A 23456-nucleotide genomic window follows, 5' to 3' on the forward strand; every position below is an offset into this window, starting at 1 on the left:
TTCACTGTCCAACCAGTAGAAAACTGCCGGGTCAACTTTGGATATAGTACCTCCCGCACCGATCATTATATCCTTCACTCTGTTGTACCAATACCGAGATGCATCTGCCAGACCATAAACACACTTTTTTAATTTCCAAAGTCTTCCTGTTCTGTTAGCTTCCGGGGGAGGTTTGACAAAAATGTCTCTGGATAGTTCCATGACCTGCAGGAATGCTGATTTTATTTCCATTGAATGAAGTGTCCATTGTTTTTGACAAATCACTGCACATATATATCCTCACTTCTGAAGTCCGATACATTTTGATCCACCTGAATTTGAAGATTCTCTAATTGTGACACATCTGCGGATATGCTGGTGCCAGCCACTCCAGCAGGCTCAAGAAGTTCAAAATTGTACCAATTTTTATATTTTCCGGTTGCTTTCCCTGCACGTCCTAAAACCTTTGCTGTTTGTTGAACGCTTGTTTCTGTGGTTTTGAATGTGACAATTTGACCAGTCTTCAACTTGGTATTTCTGTCATGCTCTTGTCCTTCAGCCATTGTGTCTGCCACAGCTGGCAATGGATCATTCTCTGTGTACTCAGCATGAGGCCCTTCTTCTTCCAACTCCAACTCCTCAGTGGTACACCGTTGCTTGCTGTCGGTCTCTTTATCACAGGTTGTCTGTGGGTCAACATCATGTTCCTGAGTAACCTTTTTTAGTCTGAAGTGATGAACTCTAATGCAGGTGCCTCCATGTCGAACAAAAACAACAGCACCATCTTGTCCAATGACTACCCCTGGCCCTTTCCATTCTGGACAGTCCAACCGCTTGTAGTAAACCTTGTCACCCAGTTCATACTTCTCATCTGTGTGACACAGCTGTTTCTTGAGTGCTCTCTGTATTCTCTCTGAATATTCCGCTTCAGTAAAGGCCTTTCTCGCTGCATGCAAAGCTGAAATATGCTTTGCAACCCATTTGCTTTTCGTGGTGCCTTCCAGAGCAGGTGCTTTGTCAATTAACACAGAAGGTAAGTTGGGGTTCTCTCCGAATACCAGTTGATGTGGACTGTAGCCATGGACACTTTGCATGCAGTTCTTTGCCATTAGAGCCCAATCCATAGCTGTGCTCCAGTCACATCCAGTGCTTGTTTTTACTTTCATTATAATCTCAGTTAGTGTTTGATTGTGTCGTTCTAACAACCCATTACTCCAAGGACTGTAGGCAGCTGTTGTCTTTACTTCCATGTTGAAATTCTCAACCATGTCTCTCACTTCTTCATTGTTGAACTCCCCACCATTGTCACTGAACAGTCTTTTAGGGGGGCCGTGCACACGGATCCAGTCATGAATAAAATACTTCACTATCTCAGAAGACTTCTTGGTAGTCAGGACACTTCCTGCACTGAAACGAGTGAACTGGTCAATAATATGTAGGTACCACACTCCTGGCTCGAGCTCATGCAAATCCACAGCAACAGTTTCATTGTATGTTGATGCAAGTGATAAGCCAACAGCAGGTTTTGGTTTGACACGGCAATATTTCTTACATACCTCACATTGACTTACTACCTTCTGTAGCAGGTTGACACAGCCAGTGTCCTTGTTGCCAGAACTACTTAAGAGTCTTTGCAGCTTGTCAGCAGAGGCATGTCCAAATTGTTTGTGGAGTTTCACTAAAACTCTCATCTTTTCATCGGTTTTCATTTCATCTGTTATTGTCAGTATCTCCTCTTCAGTAGCTGATATGGGATCCATGTTGTCATTTATATCGTCACAGTCCAAAATGCTAACACAGTAATGTCCAGAGCTAGTAAAGTCCAGTTTAACAGGCTGCTTGAACATTACTGCACTGTCACGCTCCATGTCCAAAACAGTTCCAGCTCTTTTCAGTGATGCTTTACTTAAAAACAGTGGAATTTCGACAGGTACAACTTCAGTTTCTATGTTCCACTTTGTGTGCCCAATTTTAGCCGGTATCTTCACACTTTTCACCGAATAGACCACTTTTCCATCTCCAAACTTAAATGGTCTGTGACTTGGCTTTTCTGTCTCTCTCATCGTATTTGCACTGTTCTTTCCCAACACTGTACGATCGTGTTCAAGCCACGTTTGTCCACACACTGTTCTAGTGCAAGCAGTGTCTATTATAGCGGTGCCAAAACATTCTGTCATTAGTATTTCTGCATCTGTCGGCAATTCCTTGGTGAGCAGTGTAACATTACACTCATCAATTTCTGTTTTATCATCCTCCGTTATTTTTACATTCTCACTTTTGTGTGGGCAGTCTTTTGCCCAATGAAACGGGCCTTGGCATACTGCACATTTCGATCGCCGTCCATACTCGTCAAGCGGATTTGTGCCGATCTGCGGGGTTTTCTGTCGAGGGTTTTTTTGCCAGTCACCGCTTTTTTTTCTTCGCTGCTCCGTAGCATACACTGTTTCCTGTTTGATGCCCTCCGTCCCCGCACTCGCGCTCGCATCAAATATCCTCTTCAGCGACGACTTCATATTAGCAAATGCTAAGTCACTGCATGCTGTTAAAGCCAGTTGTCTGTCTGTCGTATCCAGGCACGCCGTATCCAACAGCTTGAAAGCTAAAACAGCGTCGGGCAGCTCCATTTTGTATTTCTGCATACGTGAATATCACTGTTCAAATTCAATAATATCGTCCGCCATGGACCCGTTCACGTCTTTCACAATCCGGTCAAAATTGGAGTAAGCCTCATACGTTCTGTCCTTTTCTTCTTTCAGGAACAATCCATCAAGTTTGCCGAATAAAGTGTCCATTCCCATGTGCTGATTTAAGTCATCAGCGGGAATTTCCATCGCTGTCTCTCGTGCCCTACCTGAAAGCGCCAAAGCCACCGCGAGGGCTTGCTTTTTCTTCTCCAAGTTGGTGACTCTTGTCCAAATTCCGACTTCATTTTTCCAGCTCTCGTAGGGTTTTCCTTCTTCAAAAGGTGGTGGGATTCTGTAGTTGCTAACCATCCTCTGCTACCAGTGTTAATCCGAATAATAATTCCACTTGTATGATGGTCGTAGAACTCTTTATTTTGCGACCGCTCACCTTAACCAACAGAAGGATCACCCCTCCACACTCCACAAAACCCGTGCTATGTACCCCCTTCCTCAAGGCAACACTGCCCCCTAACATTCTAATATTGTAAAGGTTATTACTTAAAATAAAACAACACATACTGGCCAGTGTGTACTGTCAGTTGGTGATGGGCAAAAAGACACGGGGCTGCTTCACTGCTTGTGACGAGTAAAAGTGGGCATGGAAAATTAAGTCTCATTTCAAGTGGTCAGAGAGAGAGAGAGTGAGAGAGAGAGAGAGAGAGAGAGAGCGAGAGGGAGTTTACTTAACCAGTCAACAACTAAAAATGCTTCTTCAGATAAAATTTAAAAGTTTACACTCATATCCATCCACTTACAAAATAGTTCTAAGGCTCCAATGATTTGTAAGCTCTCACCTGGTGGTGTGTCACAGACCACATTCTCAACACGTACAAGGTAGTAAACAATGTTGGGATAAGACACATTTAACCAAATATTTTCCGCTGAAAAATGAGTTTCGCACAGTGTGAATGAGTCGATTTCTCCACACAGAATAACTTTCTGCCAGGACTGCGATTGGAGATCAACTGGCAGGCTGTTAACATACTTTGAAAATGCCAAAATCAAACAAGTTGATGATCACTGTTCACAGCTGTGTTTGTGTGTGCAGTGTATGTGTAAGCAGCCAAGACGACTGCAGTTTAAAAAAAAAATAAAATAAAAACAGAGCAACCACTGACTTTTCTACCATATTCTACAGAGTGTTCAGATATTCATTTGAAATTCTATATCCAAAGACAATACAAAGGAAAAGTAAATATTACAATGACTTCTTTTTGTGATCGTGTTGCCAAACGAAATGTCTCCTACGAATATGTAAACAAGCTTGATTTACATACAGTACAATAGAAGACAGAAAATTCACCTGTGTCATGGTGTTGTTCCAGAGCTTCGTGACCACAGCATTATTCCCGTAATGCTTCTGTAAAGCAGGGCTAGCCCATGCTTTGAGGATCCCCTCGGCCTGTAGACAAGTGAGACAGGTAAACAGATGGAAATTGGTAGTTGTCTCGTGTAGTACAGAAGTCAAAGCTGATTTCACCTGAGCATTTTATTCCAGAAGTTTTTAGGCCACTTTTGTTTGTTTTGTTCCTGCTTTTATAATACCCCTCTGATGTGAATAACTTAATATTTATTCTAAAATCCTGTGATCCATTGACATGACAAAAAAAAGATTCTTCTTTTGTGATGCTTTTTCTACACCAGGCATGTCCAGCTCCGGGACTGGAGGGCCACTGTCAAGGTCAAGGTCAAGGTCATCTTTATTGTCAAATATGCTCTATGTACAACATACAGCACAGATTAAATTTATTTCCTCTCAATCCTCAGTGCAAACATGCAGTGCATTAAAACACACACAGCAGCTAAAGATAAGGCAGCGAAACTAAACTGGATAAAAAAGACAATGTACAAATCTAAACAATAATCGCAATGAACAGTCAACAGAGACCAAGGGCACTTTTGACGATTGCGGGTGAAAGTGAAGTACAGCATTGTGCAAAAAGTGAATGTCGGATGCAGAGGGGAGGGTCACAGTCTGTGGCAGGAGGCATTGGGAGGGCAGAGGCGGAGGGGGGGGGGCACGAGTGGGGGGGGGGACACCAATGATCTTCTCAGCTGCTCTCACGATGCGCTCTTTCGTCAGGACATAGTGCAAGCACCATAGCACACGGTGATGCAGCTGGTCAAGATGCTCTCAATGGTGCCTCTATAAAATGTCTGCATGATGGGGGTCTGGGTTCTTGCTCTCCTCAGTTTGCGGAGGAAGTACAGGCGCTGATGGGCTTTTTTGGCCAGTGATGAGGTATTGTGGCTCCAGGACAGGTCTTCAGATATGTTCAATATTCCCAGGAACTTGGTGCTGCTCGCCCTCTCCACTGTGGCACTGTTGATGGTCAGTGGAGCATGCTGGCTGTGCGTTCTTCTGAAGTCCACAACAATCTCCTTCATCTTCTCCAGATTCAGGTGAAGATTATTGTCTTTGCACCACAAGGCCAGCCTGTTAAACTCACTCCTGTAGATTGTCTCATTGTTGTTGTTGATGAGACCCACCACAGTCGTGTCGTCCGCAAACTGAATGAAGAGGTTAGAGTGGGTGAAGGAGTGCAGTCATGGGTCAGCACAGTGAAGATGAGGGGGCTCAGCACACATCCTTAGGGGGCCCCGGTGCTCATCATGATGGTGCTGGAGGTGTTGCTGCCGACCCGAACTGCCTGTGGTCTCCCCGTCAGGAAGTCCAACAGCCAGTTGCACAGGGAGGTGTTGAGCCCCAGGTGGTCCAGTTTGTGGATGAGTTGCTGCGGAATTATGGTGTTGAATGCCGAGCTGAACTCAATGAACCGCATTCTGACATGTGAGTCCTTGGTCTCCAGGTAGGTGAGGGCTGAGTGGAGGGCAGTGGAGATGGCGTCAGCAGTCGATCTGTTCGACCGATATGCAAACTGGTAGGGATTGAGGGTGGGGAAGAGGGCAGATTTGATGTGCTGCATGACTAACCGCTCGAAGTACTTCATGGGGATGGAGGTGAGTGTGACCAGGCGGTAATCATTGTCGCTTGAGGGAGACAACTTCTTTGGGACCAGGATGATGGCTTTGAGGCATGTGGGGACAACAGCCTGGCTCAGTGAGGTGTTGAAGATGTCGGTGAAGACATCTGTGAGCTCCTCAGCACAGTCTCTCAGGACATGACCAGAAATGTTGTCAGGACCTGCCGCTTTCCATGCATTTGTCCCTCTGAGGGAACACCTCACCCTCTCCTGGGAAAGCGTCAGCACCTGGTCGCCAGGAGGTGGGGTCTTCTGTGCTGGGGTGTTATTGTCTACCTCAAAGCGGACGAAGAAGTAGTTCAGGTTGTTCAACAGAGAGATGAAGCTGTCACAAGTGTGCGGAGAGGACTATTAGTCCGTGATGGTCTGGATCCCCCACCACAGGTTCCTGGTGTCTCTGCTGTCATTGAAATGCTTTGCGATCCTCCTGGAGTAGTCTCTTGGCCAGTCTGATGCCTCGTGACAGGTTGGCCCTGGCCGGCCTTGGGCCCACCACGTCTCCAGCTCTGAAGGCAGTGTTCTTGGCCCTCAGAAGCCTGTGGACCTCACCTGTCAGCCATGGCTTCTGATTGGCCCAGAGGGTGATGGTTCTGGTGATCATGGCATCGTCCATGCACTTCCTCATGTAGGACGTGACAGTCTCCGTACACTCATGGAGTTCAGTGGTGCTGTTGTTGGTGTTGGCTGCATGTTTGAACACACTCCAGTCTGTGGTGGAGAAGCAGTCTTGAAGTGCCTCTGTGGACCCCTCAGGCCACACCCGTATCTGCTTCCTAGCGGGTTTGATGACTTAAACCAGCGGCCTGTATACTGTACTGGCATGAGCAGTACAGTAAACAACAGTTTACTCCTCTATTTGTAGTGTAAACATTGTCCAGACTATTGGTACCTTGTGTGGGAAAGTTGACGTGCCCATGGAGTTGTGGAAGCATGCTATTGGGGTTTGCATGGTTGAAATCCCCAGCCAAGATGAGAAAGGCATCAGGGTAAAATGTCTGCTGCTCACTGATGTGCTGATGGAGTTCAAACAGAGCCTCACTCCTGTTGTTGGTTGAACCAGGGCCAAGAACTACAGTACAATATATTGCAACCAGCAATATGGTACTAAATTAACTCGGCAGGTAGAATGACCGGTATTTGATGACCATAAACTCTACCATTGGTGAGCAGTGCTCTCTCTCTCTCTCTCTCTCTCTCTCTCTCTCTCTCTCTCTCTCTCTCTCTCTCTCTCTCTCTCTCTCTATATATATATATATATATATATATATATATATATATGTATATATATATATATATAATATATGTATATATATATATATATATATATATATACACATATATTTTTTAAAAAAAATCCTCGTCTCACCCCTCATCTAGTTTGGGGGTCACTGCCCCGAGTGCTCCGACCACCACAGGCACGACTGTCACCTTTACCTTCCAGGCTCTCTCCAGCTCCTCTCTGAGCCCTTGGTATTTCTCGAGTTTCTCGTGTTCCTTCTTTCTGATATTCCCATCACTTGAGACCGCTACATCCACTCCAACAGCTATCCTCTGCCCTTTATCTATGATCACGATATCTGGTTGGTTCGCCATTACCATCTTGTCAGTCTGGATCTGGAAGTCCCACAGGATCTTCGCTCTGTCATTCTCCACCACCTTCGGAGGTGTTTCCCATTTTGACCTTGGGGTTTGCAGTCCATACTCCGCACAGATGTTTCGGTAGACTATGCCAGCCACCTGGTTATGGCGTTCCATGTAGGCTTTCCCTGCCAGCATCTTACACCCTGCAGTTATGTGTTGGATCGTCTCAGGTGCCTCTTTGCACAACCTACACCTTGGGTCTTGTCTGGTGTGGTATATCTGGGCCTCAATGGCTCTGGTGCTCAGGGCCTGCTCCTGAGCAGCCAGGATGAGTGCCTCTGTGCTGTCCTTCAGGCCAGCCGTCTCTAGCCACTGATAGGACTTCTTGAGATCGGCCACTTCAGTTATGGTCCGGTGGTACATCCCGTGTAGGGGCTTGTCCTCCCATGATGGTCCCTCTTCCAGCGCCTCATCTTCTGTTCCCCATTGTCTGAGACATTCTCTGAGTACGTCATCCGTTGGAGCCTTCTCCTTGATGTATTAATGGAGCTTGGATGTTTCATCCTGGACAGTGTCTCTCACACTCACTAGTCCACGGCCTCCTTCCTTTCGGCTTGCGTACAGTCTCAGGGTGCTGGATTTGGGATGGAACCCTCCATGCATGGGAGCTTTCGGGTCTTAACGTCCGTGGTCTGAATCTCTTCCTTTGGCCACCTTATTATTCCTGCAGGGTATCTGATCACTGGCAGGGCATAGCTGTTTATTGCCCGGGTCTTATTCTTGCCATTGAGCTGGCTTCTTAGGACTTGCCTCACTCGCTGGAGGTATTTGGCCGTAGCCGCTTTCCTTGTTGCCAGTTCGAGGTTGCCATTGGCTTGTGGTATACCGAGGTACTTGTAGCTGTCCTCAATGTCTGCTATTGTTCCTTCAGGGAGCGAGACCCCTTCAGTGCGGACTACCTTTCCTCTCTTAGTCACCATCCGACTACATTTCTCAAGCCCGAATGACATCCCGATGTCGCTGCTGTAGATCCTGGTTGTGTGGATCAGGGAGTCTATGTCCCTTTCGCTCTTAGCATACAGCTTTATGTCATCCATGTAGAGGAGGTGACTGATCGTAGTTCCCTTTCTGAGGCGGTATCCAAAGCCTGTCTTGGTGATTACTTGGCTTAGGGGGTTCAGTCCTATAAAGAACAGCAGTGGGGAGAGTGCATCACCTTGGTATATGCCACATTTGATGGACACTTGGGTAAGTGGCTTGCCATTGGCTTCAAGTGTGGTTTTCCACATCCTCATCGAGTTCGCAACGAAGGCTCTTAGGGTCCTGTTCACCTTATACAACTCCAAGCATTCAGTGATCCATGTATGTGGCATAGAGTCATCGACTTTCTTCTAATCAATCCAGGCTGTGCACAGGTTGGTATGTCGGGACCTGCAGTCTTGTGCGACTGTTCTGTCAACCAGGAGCTGATGTTTGGCTCCTCTGGTATCTCTACCAATTCATGTATTGATCCATGTGTCCACTTATCTTAGCTCCAATGATGCCTGACATGAGCTTCCATGTTTTGGAGAGACAGGTTATTGGCCGATAGTTGGATGGGACTGCACCCTTTGAGGGATCCTTCATGATCAGGATCGTTCGCCCTTCGGTTAGCCATCCTGGGTGAGTCCCATCCCTCAGCAGCTGGTTCATTTGTGCTGCTAGGCGCTCATGGAGTGCTGTGAGTTTCTTTAGCCAGTAGGTGTGGACCATGTCCGGGCCTGGTGCTTTCCAGTTCTTCAAATCTGAGACTCTTTCCTGTATGTCTGCCACTGTTATGCTAACTGGGTTCTGTTCAGGGAGGTTGCTGTGCTCCTCTCTCAGGGTCACGAGCCATTGTGCACTGCTGTTATGTGCAACCTCCTTCTCCCATATGCCTTTCAGTTTCCAGTCTTGGTGGGTCAGCTCTGTTGTTAGGACCCTGCCACTGAGAACAGCCTGTCTATTCGTCTGGCCTCTCTTTCGTGTACCGCTTTAGGCGGCTGGACAAGGCTTGGAGCCTTTGTTTGGCAGTTTCGAGTGCTTCAGGTATCTGGATGTACCTCTCGGGTATCGGCCTTTTCATCACACCTCTCTGGGCCTCCGTCAATTGACTCACGTCTTTCCGAGCCGCCTTGATCTTAGCCTCCAACCGTCTTTTCCATGGTGGGTAACGTATATCATGGCTTCCATGGTTGCTCTTATAGCCCAGCATCTCTAGGATCACTGATGCTGAAGTGTATATAAGCTCATTGGTTTCCGTGATCGTGACGGTCGGGATCGCCCTCAGTGCTGCATTCACACTTTCCATGAGACTTTCAGGCGGTACTTCATATAGCCATTGTAATCGGTTTCTAGGTTGCCCAGCTTTAATTCTCGCCATGATCTTAGCTTTCAGGTCAGTTGGTGCCTCGCTCATTTCATTCATTGGGGCTGGCCTCCCAATCTCATCATCTGCATTCATTGGGGCTTGCCTCCCAATCTCTGGTATGACCTCCTCCTCTGATCTGGCAGCCTGAGGCCCTTCACCATGGAACCTGCGTTGTACCTCATCAATCTCAAGTTGTGACAGCAGTTGCTGTTTGTGGATGTTGGAACACTGAGCTACTAGTTGTTTCGTGGTCAACCGTGACTGTGGGTTTTGAAATAACCATTTAGCCCACATTCTCTGCATGTAACCCCTCTGACTAGGGTTGCTTGAGTAGTAGCATTCCAACAGAGCCATGTTATCGCATCTCGCCCATCTCCGCTTTGTTCCAGGAGCCCATTTTTTATCAAGGTGCTCTGGTTCCCCAGCACCTGACCTGACATATATATATATATATACTGTATATATATAAATATATATATGTATTTTTCTCAATATATCCCTAACCATCGTGTCTGCATGTAATATACCGTCTCTGTTCTCGACCGAATTGGTTTTCGACCAGAAAATTTGAGATTTTTCCGCCTCGGATTACGACGGAAAACCAGTTTTCGACCAAACTGATCAAACCCGAATACCCCACTTGATTCCCCTCGGCTTCCTTACACGAGGAAGTGATGCTTCCTTGTATAGCGTTCATTGTGAGCAGTCGTGTTTGTTGTGATTTACGCAAATCTGACTGTTTTTATGTTTTTCTGCATCGAGTATAAGCTCCAAAGGATGGGCTCATAAAATAGCTTCCCATAATTGCCCACTTGCACAGCCTTCAGAGCATGCCTATTATGAATGCTGGGTCTTGTTTGTTTTCTGAGAATCGACTGCACCTACTGGTAACTTGTCTGGCATATAACAATAAAAAATATACTAAAAACCAGGGATATTCTGGTTAGTCACATTGCACTGCTATTATTTTGAACAGCACTGTGTATATATATATATATATATATATATATATATATATATATAGTGTATATATGTTGGATTGATTATTTTTAGTCATCATACATTCGCTTATGCCTGACATGATAAATTGATTATGCTTGCAAAGAAGAACGCTTATGCTTGCAATCATTAATTGACTATGCCTGCCATGAAGAACGCTTCTGCTTTTAATAAAGATACATTCTTTATTATGTACTCACATTTTATCCATTATATACTCACTTTTATAATCAAGAATGCTTGGTGCACTGTGTGGAAGTTTAGGGACGCAACCACCTTTCTGAGGATGTGGTTGGGCAGAGATAAGTGTTAAGACTAAACAGTGAGCAAGGGTGAACAGTGAATGGAGCCATCAACACCAGCTGCAACGTGATGTTTTTGTAACAATTGCACACATGTACGTAATTTACACTCACATACACACACATAGTCAAACAAGTTCAGTGTGTGTTCAACAGCCCCCACCTTTTAGGTTGGACACACCTATGTAGTAGCTTTCCCAATAAATGAGGAGGTGAAGGGGGAGATTGTTAGGGTTACGTGCGGAGAACTGAAACCGAACGCTTCTCCTCGTTCCCTCCTGGTACCAGAATTGAGTCTCCTGTCTCCTCCTTGTGTTTTATTAATGAGTGTCAAATTGGACCAACCTGACAATATATATATATATATGTGTGTGTATGTATATATACATACATATATACATACATACACACATATATACATACATATCTACAAACACAAACATACGTATGTATGTGTATACGTATGTATGTAAAAAAAAAAAAAAATCCTCGTCTCACCCATCGGGTGGTGTCCGTCCCCCATTCAGCTTGGGTCCTCTACCAGAGGCCAGGAAGCTTGAGGGTTCTGCGCAGTATCCTTGCTGTTCCCAGCACTGAGCTTTTCTGGACTGAGATTTCCGATGTTGTTCCCGGGATCTGTTGCAACCATTCATCCAGTTTTGGGGTCGCTGCCCCGAGTGCTACGACCACCACTGCACCAGAGCCATAGAGGCCCAGATATACCACACCAGACAAGACCCAAGGTGTAAATTGTGCAAAGAGGCACCTGAGACGATCCAACACATAACTGCAGGGTGTAAGATGCTGGCAGGGAAAGCTTACATTTAACACCAAACCAGGTGGCTGGCATAGTCTACCAAAACATCTGTGCGGATTATGGACTGGAAACCCCAAAGTCAAAATGGGAAACACCTCCAAAGGTGGTGGAAAATGACCGAGCGAAGATCCTGTGGGACTTCCAGATACAGACTGACAAGATGGTAATGATGAAGCAACCGGATATCGTGATCATAGATAAAGAGCAGAAGAAAGCCGTTGTCGTGGATGTAGCGATCCCAAATGAGGGAAACATCAGAAAGAAGGAACGCGAGAAACTCGAGAAATACCAAGGGCTCAGAGAGGAGCTGGAGAGAGCCTGGAACGTAAAGGTGACAGTCGTTCCTGTGGTGATCGGAGCACTTGGGGCAGTGACCCCCCAAACTAGATGAGTGGTTGCAACAGATCCCGGGAATAACATCGGACATCTCAGTCCAGAAAAGCACAGGATTGGGAACAGCAAGGATACCGCGCAGAACCCTCAAGCTTCCTGGCCTCTGGTAGAGGACCCGAGCTGAATGGGGGATGGACACCACCTGAGGGGTGGGGCGAGAATTTTATACATATACATACCTGTCAACTTTTTGGAGCGCCAACCTGTATAAACTACCAAAAAAATCCTTATAAAGAGCAAAAAATCCTTATAACATACCAAAGCATTTTATATGTCAAAATAACGGCAGAAAAAAACCACGAAATTTTCAATGATATTTACTGTAGATCTCCATAATACAATGTCTGGTTAATGTCTAATCATCATTCTACTTAGTGGCATTACTGTGTTCAGAGTTGTATTCCTGCGTTACTTTTTTCACCAACTCCAAATCATTTGGAGTTGGTGAAATGTTCAGAATCCGTATGATTTGTGCGATACAGCCATATACGTAAGATTCACCATAAAATCCGTATGAACTATGGCTAAACCGTATGAGTTGACAGGTATGCATATATATATATATATATATATATATATATATATACACAGTATGTATATAATATGTATACATAGATATAGATATTTATTTCTGTCTTTATATATAGATATAAATATATATAGATGGATATAGATATCTATCTATCTATATATAATATGTATACATAGATATAGATCGATATTTATTTCTGTCTTTATACATAGATATAAATATATATAGATGGATATATCTATCTATCTATCTATCTATCTATCTATATATATATATATATATATATATATATATATATGGCGAGAGAGAGAGAGCGAGTGAGAGAGAGAGAGCATTAATTACCTGTGTGGCTTGTACTCAAATGATATCCTGAAATTTCTTATAAAATGTCAGCTTCATTTAAAGTATTTTGAGGTTGATTGCTCATCGGATTTGCTCCCATTTTTCATGAGCTACACTCAAAGATTTAAAACTTGTTTTGACATTCCCAGAAGGCCATTTTCCTCAAATATTGTTCACAAACCTGTCAAAATGCCTGTTAATGAGCATTTCTCCTTTGTCGAGATAATCCATCCCACCTCACTGATGTGGCAGATCAAGATGCTGATTCAACAGCATGATTATCGCACAGGAGTGTCTCAGGCTGGCCATAATGAAACACCACTCTTAAATGTGCAGTTTTATCATACAGCACAAAAAAATCAAAGACAAGAACAAACAAAACAAAACAAATATGTGTTCCTGTAAAAGGTTTTAATTTATGGAAACAATTGTGAAATCTAATAAAAATTGGTGAATGCTTGTGTGCAAACAGGGGTTTAAAAATATAGTGCTACAAAAATATACTTGGATACACTTTTCAGCATGTTTCATGCAAAAATATGACTATCGCACATGTATCGTTTTAAAATGCATTTCGTGGCGCTGCAGATTCCTATTCCTTGCCAGAACCATTGGTGAATTGCAGATGAAAAAAAACTGAATGAAAATAATGATTAAAAAAAGATTGATCGCAAGCCTCAAATGCAGACTGTTGACCACAAACACCTTCCGGTGATGCATGTCATGCGCCACCGTAGGTTAAATGATGACGACTGGTTAGCACGTCTGATTCACAATGTAGAGGTCGTGTGTTTCATTCCGGGTCCTGGCCTTCCTGTGTGGAGTTTGCATTTTCTCCCCGTGCCTGTGTGGGTTCTCTCCCTGTACTCCAGTTACTTCCGCATTCCAAAAACATGGATTGTATTTTGCTGCTATCATTAGACATATAATTAACACAAAGACAAAATAACTCTAAAACTAACTAAATAAGTGCACTCGCACCCATTCTGCTCCAAGTTAGATTCTCGTCCTTGCACCCTGGGACTTTGATTCATCACCCTGAATGGAAGAAAAATCACCTTTTATTTTCTTTATTCGAATCTCACTCCTCACCAACCTGTTTTCATGAAGCTAATTTTCGAATCCTTGTAAATTTTATATATGGTGTTGTGGGGGTGTGTGTTGTGTGGGGGTGCACTATTGTAAATACGATATCTTGCATATAAAATGCTTTAGCTTCAATATTTTAAAGTAAGAAATTGCTCAAAGTGAAAGACAGCACACACAGCCCCAAGCAATCCTGGAGTCATTAAGCAATCAAATGTGATGATGCAGATATAAAGCTGGTAATTCAATAATGGTGGACAATTTACACTGCGATAAAATACAGAGAGTGGGATGAGAAGATGAGAAGGCAAAGGGGAGATAAAACAGTAAGAGTCAATGGAAATGGATGAAGAAGGCGTGGTAGCAAAACAGAAGGAGCCATGTGAGTAAAGTGGAAGTAGTGAGATGGTCAAGTGTTGAACTTACAAATGAAGAATAAGACAGAGCTACAACTGCAGCTGCCAGTTCGGCAATGAAAATGATGAAAATCATGGAGAAGAACTGCAAAAGAAGAGAAGACAATTATTTTCTTGTCACAGTCACCTGATTGTTTCACCTGGGTGCCGGAAGAGTTGTTCGTTGTCATTTGTTATTCTCCCGCAATGATGTTGCTGTATAACATAAGATAAGATAAGATGACCTTTATTTGTCCCACACTGGGAAAATTTTCCATCTCCAGTAGCAAAATTGTGTGTGTGTGTGGTGGAGGGGGGGGGGGGGGGGGGGGACGACGACAAAGTGTTTCATTGCACAAAATAAATGTTTCAGAAAAGAACTGTACACAGTTCAATATAAGTGCAATATAAAATATAGCATGAGCAATATAGTTGTAGAATAAATATAATAAATTAGCAATAGCATAGAAAACACCACCCGACAACAAAAACTCTGACTCTACTGAAGCAGGAAATTCTCATACCAAAAACATGGACTTTCAACCCTTTGATGATACTGACCACAAGCCATTCGACCCCGAGAACAACTTGGACCTGGACAATAACTTCTTCAAAACCGACCGACCGCGAGCGAGCCAGCAACGACCGACCGCGAAGGAGCCAGCGACAACCGCGAAGGAGCCAGCGACGACCGCGAGGGAGCCGAGAGACAACCAGCCAGCGACCGCGAGGGAGCCAGCGACGACCGCGAGGGAGCCAGGAGACACCCAGCCAGCCAGCGAGCCTGAGGGAGCCGGGAGACATCCAGTCAGCGAGCGAAATTTGCAGGTGTTATAAATGGAAGAGAGGCAGCTAGGCAGCTAGGCAGCTAGCCAGCGAGCGTGAGGGAGTCTGCGACGACCGCAAGGGAGCCAGCGACCGTGAGGGAGCCGGGAGACATCCAGCTAGCAAATTTTCAGCTAGCTATTTTACTTTCCTTACTTTCAATTTCAATTTATTACTGTATATGTTTTTATGTTCAATAAACAATAAACAAACAAACAAACAAAAACACAGTGTAAGGTGGCTGTGCTATTTACAATGGTTACAGGTTTTCACGTGTTTATTCAGCAGCCTGACAGCAGTCGGTAGGAATGAGCGGCGGTATCTCTCCTTCTTGCAATGTGGGTGTAACAGTCTCTGGCAGAAGGAGCTACCCAGTGCTGTCAGGGCAGGCTGGAAGGGGTGGGAGGGACTGTCCATCATAACTTTTAGTTTGGCGAGCATCCTCCTGTTGCCATCCTCCTCCAGAGTGTCCAGGGAGCAGCCCAGGACAGAACTGGCCCTCCAGACCAGTCGCTCCAGTCTCTTTCTGTCCCGGGCCGAGATGCTGCCTGACCAGCAGACAATGCCATAATGGATGGCCGAAGCCACCACCGAGTTATAGAAGGTCTTAAGGAGTGACCCCTGAACTCCAAAAGACCTCAGTTTCCTAAGTTTGTCCCTTCCTAATCAGTGCGTCCGTGTTGGTTGACCAGTCCAGTTTATTGTTTAGGAGAACACCCAAATACTTGTAGGAGGTCACCCTCTCTATGTACGTACCCTGGATGTTCATCAGTGCAGGTGAGGACTGTTTCCTGCAAAAATCCACAACCAACTCCTTAGTTTTCCCGGGGTTGATCTGGAGGTGATTCTGCTGGCACCAGTCGACAAAGTCCTTCGTCATTCTCTTGTCCTCCTGATTGTCTCCCTCTGTAATGAGGCCTACAATCGCAGAGTCATCAGAGAACCTCTGAAGGTGGCAGGTTGGAGTGATGTGCCTGAAGTCCGAGGTGTAGAGGGTGAACAGGAATGGAGCCAGGACAGTCCCCTGCGGCGCCCCAGTGCTGCAGAGAAGCCTGTCCGACTCACAGCTTTGTGCCCTCAAATACTGCGGCATGGTTTGTGAGGTAATCTGTAATCCATGATGTGAGGTCCACTCCGGCTTGTCCCCTGGTAGGTTGGGCTGGATGGTGTTGAAGGCACTGGAAAAATCAAAGAATATGATTCTCACAGTGCTCCCATCATTCTCCAGGCGTAACAGCGCAGAGTGGAGGAGGTAGATGATGGCGTCCTCCACACCGATGTCGGGCTAGCAGGCAAACTGTAGCGGGTCCAGGAGCCTGGAGGAGCCCAACGGGTCGGGTGCCATGTGAGCTGGGGGGACGGCAAAAGGTGGGGACCTTGGTGGTCCCATCCCTGGCTATAGAAACTAACTCGAGGCACATGGAATTTCACCTCTCTCACAGGGAGGGAGCCTGAGTTGGTCTGTGAGGCAGAGAAGTCCCGACTGGATATAGTTGGGCTTGCCTCCTCGCACAGCTTAGGCTCTACTACCAGTCCTCTTGAGACTCACCGTATTCCCCGTACGAGGTCATGCGAGCCACCGTTCGACCGGAAGGCCTTGGTTTTTTGCTCCTAATTTGTCTTCACACCCATATATTTATTTGCCCTTCTTGGTCTTGAAATGAGGACTATCAGCACTATCTGACTGTTGCTGCTGGACAGCCCCGGGGCGCTTGTGTTTTTTGCATTTGTAATGGGCAGCATTTTTTACAAGACCCCTTTTGTTCAGCGGAGATCTCTACGCTGTTGGAGAGTCTGCGTTCGTGCTGCTGGATGGATGGCTTGTGGAGCCGATAATGAGGAGAGAGGCGTTTCGGCGTTGTGTGTGGATGCATATTTGGAACTGAGAGTCGGCGCGTGAAATTGAAGTGGATTGACATGGGACAGGAAAAGTGAGCCAGTCTCTTTTTTTGTCAATGGACACTACATCTTCTTGTTTACTTTCAAACTTAGCTTGTAGCAGACGTGTGCACATTTTGAGCATGACGTCGCTGATCCACTGGTGAAAGGACACTTTGATTCTCTCCTCTTTCATCGATAACTGCTTCAAACAACAAAGCATATGCAGGAAAACCAGTTAGGATTGCATTCCTGTCCGTGTCTTATGTTAGGTGTTGTGTTATATTATTTTGTTATTTTATGTTAACTGTTCTGTAAGTCGCTTTGTTACAGCTGCAGCTATTGTGAAAGTGCTAAATAAAGATGTATTGAATTGTGATGTATTGTATTCTGAAGTTGCCCAAGGTGAGAGGCGCCAAGCAGGTGTGGACATACTTATCGCCCCCCGGCTTGGTGCCTGTACATTGGTGTTCACCTCGGTGGACGAGAGGGTAGCCTCCCTCCACCTTTGAGTGCGCAGACGGGTCCTGAATGTTTTTTGTGCCTATTCACTAAACAGTAGTTTAGAGTACTCACCCTTCTTGGAGTCCTTGAAGGGTGTGCTGGAGTGTGCGGACCCTGGGGACGCCATCATTCTACTGGGGAACTTCAATGCTCACGTGGGCAGTGACACTGAGACCTGGAAGGTGTAATTGGGAGGAACGGCCCGTCCCCCCGATATGAACCCGAGTGGGTTTATGTTATTGGACTTCTGTGCTCATCACGTATTGTCCATAATGAACACCATGTTTAAACATAAGGGTGCCCATATGTACACTTTGCACCAGGAAACCCTAGGCTGCAGTTCAATGATTGACTTTGTAGTCGTATCGTTGCATTTGCAGCCGCATGTTTTGGCTACTCGGGTGAAAAGAGGGGCGCAGCTGCCAAACTATCACCACCTGGTGGTGTGTTGGATCTGATGGTGAGGGAAGATGCCAGTCTGACCTGGCAGACCCAAGCGTATTGTGAGGGTTTTCTGGGAATCCCTGGCAGAATACCCTGTCAGAACTCCCACTTCCGGCAGAATTTTGTCCATGTCCCGGTGTATGCAGCGGACATTAAGTCTGAGGGACCATGTTTCATGCCTCCAGTGTTGAGGCGGCTGAGCAGAGCTGTGGCTGGAAGGCAGTCGGTACTTGTTGTCCTGGCAATTCCTGAATCCACTGGTGGTCACAGGTGGTAAGGGACACTGTCAAACTGAAGAAAGAGTCCTAGCGGGCCTTTTTGGCATGTGGGACTCCTGAGGCAGCTGACAAGTACCGGCTGGCCAAGCGGAACACAGCTTCAGTGATAGCTGAAGCAAAAACCCGGGCGTGGGAGGTGTTTGGAGAGGCCAAGGAAAACAACTTCTGGATGGCTTAATGGGATTTCTGGTCCACCATCCAGCATTTCAAGAGGGGAAAACAGTGCACCATTAACACTATAGAGGAGATGGGGCGCTGCTGATTTTGATACTTTTAAGACCTCCTCAATTCTACCGACATGCTTTGCATTGAGGTCACAGAGCCTGGATATTCTGAGGTGGACTCTCCTATCTCTGGAGCTGAAGTAACTGAGGTGGTCAAAAAGCTTCTTGGTGGCAAAGCCCCATGGGTGGATGAGATCCGCCCATAGTTCCTCAAGGCCCTGGATGTTGTTGGGCTGTTCTGGTTGAGACACCTCGAAAACATCACATGGACATCATAGACAGTGCCTCTGGATTGGCAGACTGGTGGTCCCTTTTATCAAGAAGGGCGAGCTGAGGAATCACACTCCTCAGCCTCCCTGGTAAGGTCTATTCAGGGGTGCTGGAAAGGAGGGTCTGTCGTGAGCAGTATTGTGTTCATCAACGATGACGTTGACGAAATTATTTAGTTACAAAGACAAGCTAAATGTGGCTTTTTGATGATTAAAATATGACGTGAAGTATATGAGTTTCCATTGATGAGACGAGACTGGATGAATTTTTTCGTGTGTAGTCTGTTAGACATTCAAAATGCATGACATCTCTTTCTATTGGGCATGTAATCTGTCTGTCAAAATATTAGCAATGTTGCTGCAACCTATCCTTGTTTGGGGACACCCACCAGGACACACACACACATGCACCCTAATTTAAGGCTTAACTTATTTAGGTTGCGCTAACATCATCGTGAACGTCATGTGGTTTTCGTCGCGGCAGTGGAACAGTGGACCAGTTCTCCACTCTTAGCAGGGTCCTCGAAGGTACATGGGAGCTCACCTAACCAGCCTGTGTTTTTTGGACTTAGAGAAGGCGTTCGACCGTGTCCCTCGGGGAGTTCTGTCGCGTTACCTCGGGAGTATGGCGTACCAAGCCCTCTGACACGGGCTGTTCAGTCCCTGGAGCACCAATGTCATAGTTTGGTCCGCATTGCCGGCAGTAAATCTGATCTGTTTTCACTGAGTATTGGACTCCGCCAAGGCAGCCCTTTATCACTGATTCTGTTCGCAAACTGTATGTACATAATTTCTAGGCACAGCCGAGGCAGTGCGCGGGTCCACTTTGGTGGCTTCAGTATTGCACAAAAACAATCAGGTGTTAGTCCACTTACTGTGAGCAGAAGACATTTGTTCTCCTTATTTGCGCCACAGCAGCCCAAGAGTGCCAGCAGCACCAGTAAGGCTCCAATGGCAATACAAAAATATCCCACATTGACATGATCCATGCCTTGGCTGGAGAAAGGTCCCAGGATCTGAAGATAGGAGAGCCCATCTACATTTGCCCAGATTCCCGTTGCCAGTAGGGTCAGGCCACCCATCTGCAAGAAAATATTAAATTCCGACAAAAAGATTTGAGCATTTAGTACATGTGCAAATCACTGCCATCGGGTGGAATCCTCTTATCTTCAATTTTATTGAAACAGATTTTTTTTTAAGCAATAAACTTTGCATAATCAAAAAAGCAAAGTATTTTCCACGGCAATTGTGACCAAAATATGAAATTACAAAAGGTTCCCGCCCGATGGTCGACTGGTTAGCACGTTAGCATCACAGTGCCGAGGCTGTGGGTTTGAATCAAGTCCCGGTCTTCCTGTGTGGAGTTTGAATACTCTGCGTGGGTTTTCTCCGGGTATTCAGGTTTCCTCCCACATTGCAAAAACATGCCTGGTAGGTTAATTGAACACTTCAAATTATCTCCGAGGTGTGAATGTGACCTTGAATGGTTGTTTGCCTATGTGAGACCTGTGATTGGCCGGCAAGCAGTTCAGGGTATACCCCGAATACTGCCTGAAGAAGGCTGGTATAGGCTCCAGCATGCCCACAACCCTCTTGAGGACAGCTCAGATAATGGATGGATGGAGGGTGGTAACTATTGAAACCTGATGTCAATGTTTAACACAAGTTTTATTCTCATGCATAAACCTGGATTTAATATGGAATAATTTAACTGTTCATTGGAAGAGCTATTTTGATTATTGAGTCATTTGTTTTATGCCTTATTGCAGAAATGTATTGTCAATTTTACTTGTGTTGTATTCCCGTATAGCTCTCTTGAGTTCCCATTCCGCACTGCCAATGTTTGTTCCGTTTTCCAAACGTAGCCCTTCAGCCCCGCCCATTCTTGCAGTGACTTGACGTAAGGCAGGGGTGTCAAACTCTTTTTTTGTCATGGGCCACTTTGGAGTTATGTCTTCCCTTGGAGGGCCATTGTAAGAGTGACATCACAAAATAATTGGTTCATCGTAATTTTACTTCTCCACCACTCGTTTTGAGATCAGTCAACTATAATAGTATGTTCAGTTATTGTTTAAGTGAGTGTAAACAGGGTAAAAAAAAATACTGCAAAATCTAAACGTTATTTATTACACATGACAATTTGACATTTTGGTACAGATTTTAGCAAGGATCATATACTGTAAGTTGACACATGATTTTTTTCACTGACCACATAAAATGAGGTGGCAGGCCGGATCTGACTCCTGGGCCTGAGTTTTTGACACCTGTGACATAAGTCGTTAAAGAGTTTGTATCCAAGACAACCAACACTTCTATATGAACCGCTTCGAATGGCAAAGCGAGTGAAGATGACCCCATCTATAACTTTTTAGTGTTCCTCTGCCATGCTTGAAGGTAACAAAGAACTTAACCTTAGTTCTGATGGAGGGTGCTTTATCTGGCAATACTCTATCCTGTGACAGGTCGGTCATCTGTTGTTGTTCAGCAGCTGCAGGCGCTGGCAAAACACACATTTGAAAAGTACCTTTCTGATTGTCGCATTTGCCCCTCAGATCCATAATTTTTGATGAATCTTAGAAAACCATGGTTGCACCCACTCTGACCTGCTTCAGTGTATCAATCAATCATTGGCATTTCAATCACAGTGTCATTATCTGTTTGTGCCTGCCTGGGAGCACCGTCTGGTATGGCTAAAGAGGCTGATCCGGGAGTGACAGTCCCTGTTGCAGTGGATGCACCTGAACACACAGTTGGAGGGGGGCGCTTGTTTGTCCTGGCTGTTCTTTCTCCTGGCTCTCTTGTCTTCTGCCAATGCTCTCATCTTCTCCTCCCCTCGGCACAGACCACATGCCAGTTCTTGTTTCCAGTTTGGGCGGTTCTGGGCCAGTGACTCCCATCCCTTCACATCTAACTCAACATCCTTCAAGTCCCTCTTGCAAACGTCTTTGAAACGAAGCTGTGGGCGGCCCTGTGTTCTCTTTCCAACTGCGAGTTCTCCATAGAGCAGATCTTTGGGGATCCTACCGTCCTCCATCCTGCGGACGTGGCCGAGCCACCGAAGGCGATGCTGACGGAGGAGGGTGTACATGCTGGGGATGTTGGCACGTTCCAAGACGTCTTTGTTGGTGGTGAAGTCGGACCACTTGATACCAAGGATTCGCCTGAGGTTTCGCATGTGGAAGGTGTTGAGCCTCTTTTCTTGGCGTGCATACAGGGTCCAGGACTCGCTGCCATACAGTAGGGTGCTGAGAACACAGGCCCTGTAGACTGCCATCCTGGTGTTGGTCGTCAACCTGCTGTTTTCCCACACGCGTTTGGTGAGCCGGGCAAGAGTTGTGGTGGCTCGGCTGATCCTTCTGTTCAGTTCAGGGTCCAAGTCAAGCGAGTCTGTCACCGTGGAGCCAAGGTAAGTAAACTCCTTGACCACATCCAGCTGGTAGTTATTAATGGAAATGGTGGGTTGGCTCTCCGTGTCCTGACTCAATATGTTGGTCTTCTTGAGACTGATGGTCAGCTGAAAGTCGCTGCACGCCCTCGAGAAACGATCCATGAGATGCTGAAAATGTTTTTCCTTGTGGGCAGTGACGCAAACAGCATGTCTCTGATCAGGACTTTGCGGATCTTGGTCTTGGCCCTCAGCCTCGCCATGTTGTAGAGGCCGCGAGCGAGTATGGAGGTAGACACCCTCAGTGGAGTTCCCGAAAGCGTGCTTGAGCATGACAGCGAAGTAGATGCCGAAGAGGGTCGGAGCAAGTACACATCCCTGCTTAACACCGCATTTCACTTCGAAAGAGGAAGATGTTACGCCGTCAAACTGGACGACACCCTTCATTCCGGAGTGGAAGGAACGAATGATGCTCAGCAGCCTCCCCGGGCAACCAATCCTGTCAAGGACTTTGAAGAGGCCCTCGCGGCTCACAAGGTCGAAGGCCTTGGTCAGGTCAATGAAGGCAACATACAATGACTGGTTCTGCTCTCTGCATTTCTCCTGGAGCTGGCGGAGCGAGAAAATCATGTCGATGGTGGATCGTTCCGACCTGAAGCCACACTGTGATTCGGGGTACACCCTGTCAGCAAGCTTCTGGAGTCTGTTCAGGACCACTCGGGCGAAGAGTTTCCCCACAATGCTCAGTAAGGAGATGCCTCTGTAGTTGTTGCAGTCACTGCGGGCACCTTTGTTCTTGTAGAGGGTGATGATGTTACAGTCACGCATGTCTTGAGGTGCCTCACCGTCTTCCCAGCACTGGCAGAGTAGTTGTGTAGGTGGTGCAGCAGAGGTTCTTTGCCGGTCTTGATCACCTCTGCTGGGATACCGTCAAGGCCAGGAGCTTTCCCGACGGGCAGGCTGTCGATGGCTTTGCTGAGCTCCTCAAGGCTTGGTAACTCGTCTAGCTCCTCCATGACGGGCAGGCGCTCAACAGACTCTAGGGTGGACTCGGAGATGGTGGTTTCTTTGCTGTAGAGGTCTGAGTAGTGCTCTACCCATCGCTCCATCTGCTTGCTCTGGTCTGTGATAGTCTCGCCTGTCTTCGTCTTGAGGGGGGCTGTCTT

General features: G+C 46.1%; 1 protein-coding gene across 3 annotated transcripts in view; it reads right to left on the minus strand.

Annotated features, from left to right (window-relative positions):
- tspan1 (tetraspanin 1) overlaps positions 1–23456 on the minus strand; it is a 67669-nt gene that overhangs the window by 36811 nt on the left and 7402 nt on the right. For all 3 annotated transcript variants that reach the window (XM_086116709.1, XM_086116706.1, XM_086116708.1), the window contains exons 2-4: positions 19781–19987; positions 14515–14589; positions 3967–4065 (exon numbers count right to left, since the gene is read on the minus strand). In XM_086116709.1, coding sequence (XP_085972835.1) covers positions 3967–4065; positions 14515–14589; positions 19781–19987 — 381 coding nt within the window. The remainder of the gene's footprint in view (positions 1–3966; positions 4066–14514; positions 14590–19780; positions 19988–23456) is intronic.

Source organism: Hippocampus guttulatus, chromosome 7 (genome assembly GCF_054856545.1).
Source record: "Hippocampus guttulatus isolate MCC_2025c chromosome 7, RoL_Hgut_1.0, whole genome shotgun sequence".
Lineage (NCBI taxonomy): Eukaryota > Metazoa > Chordata > Actinopteri > Syngnathiformes > Syngnathidae > Hippocampus > Hippocampus guttulatus.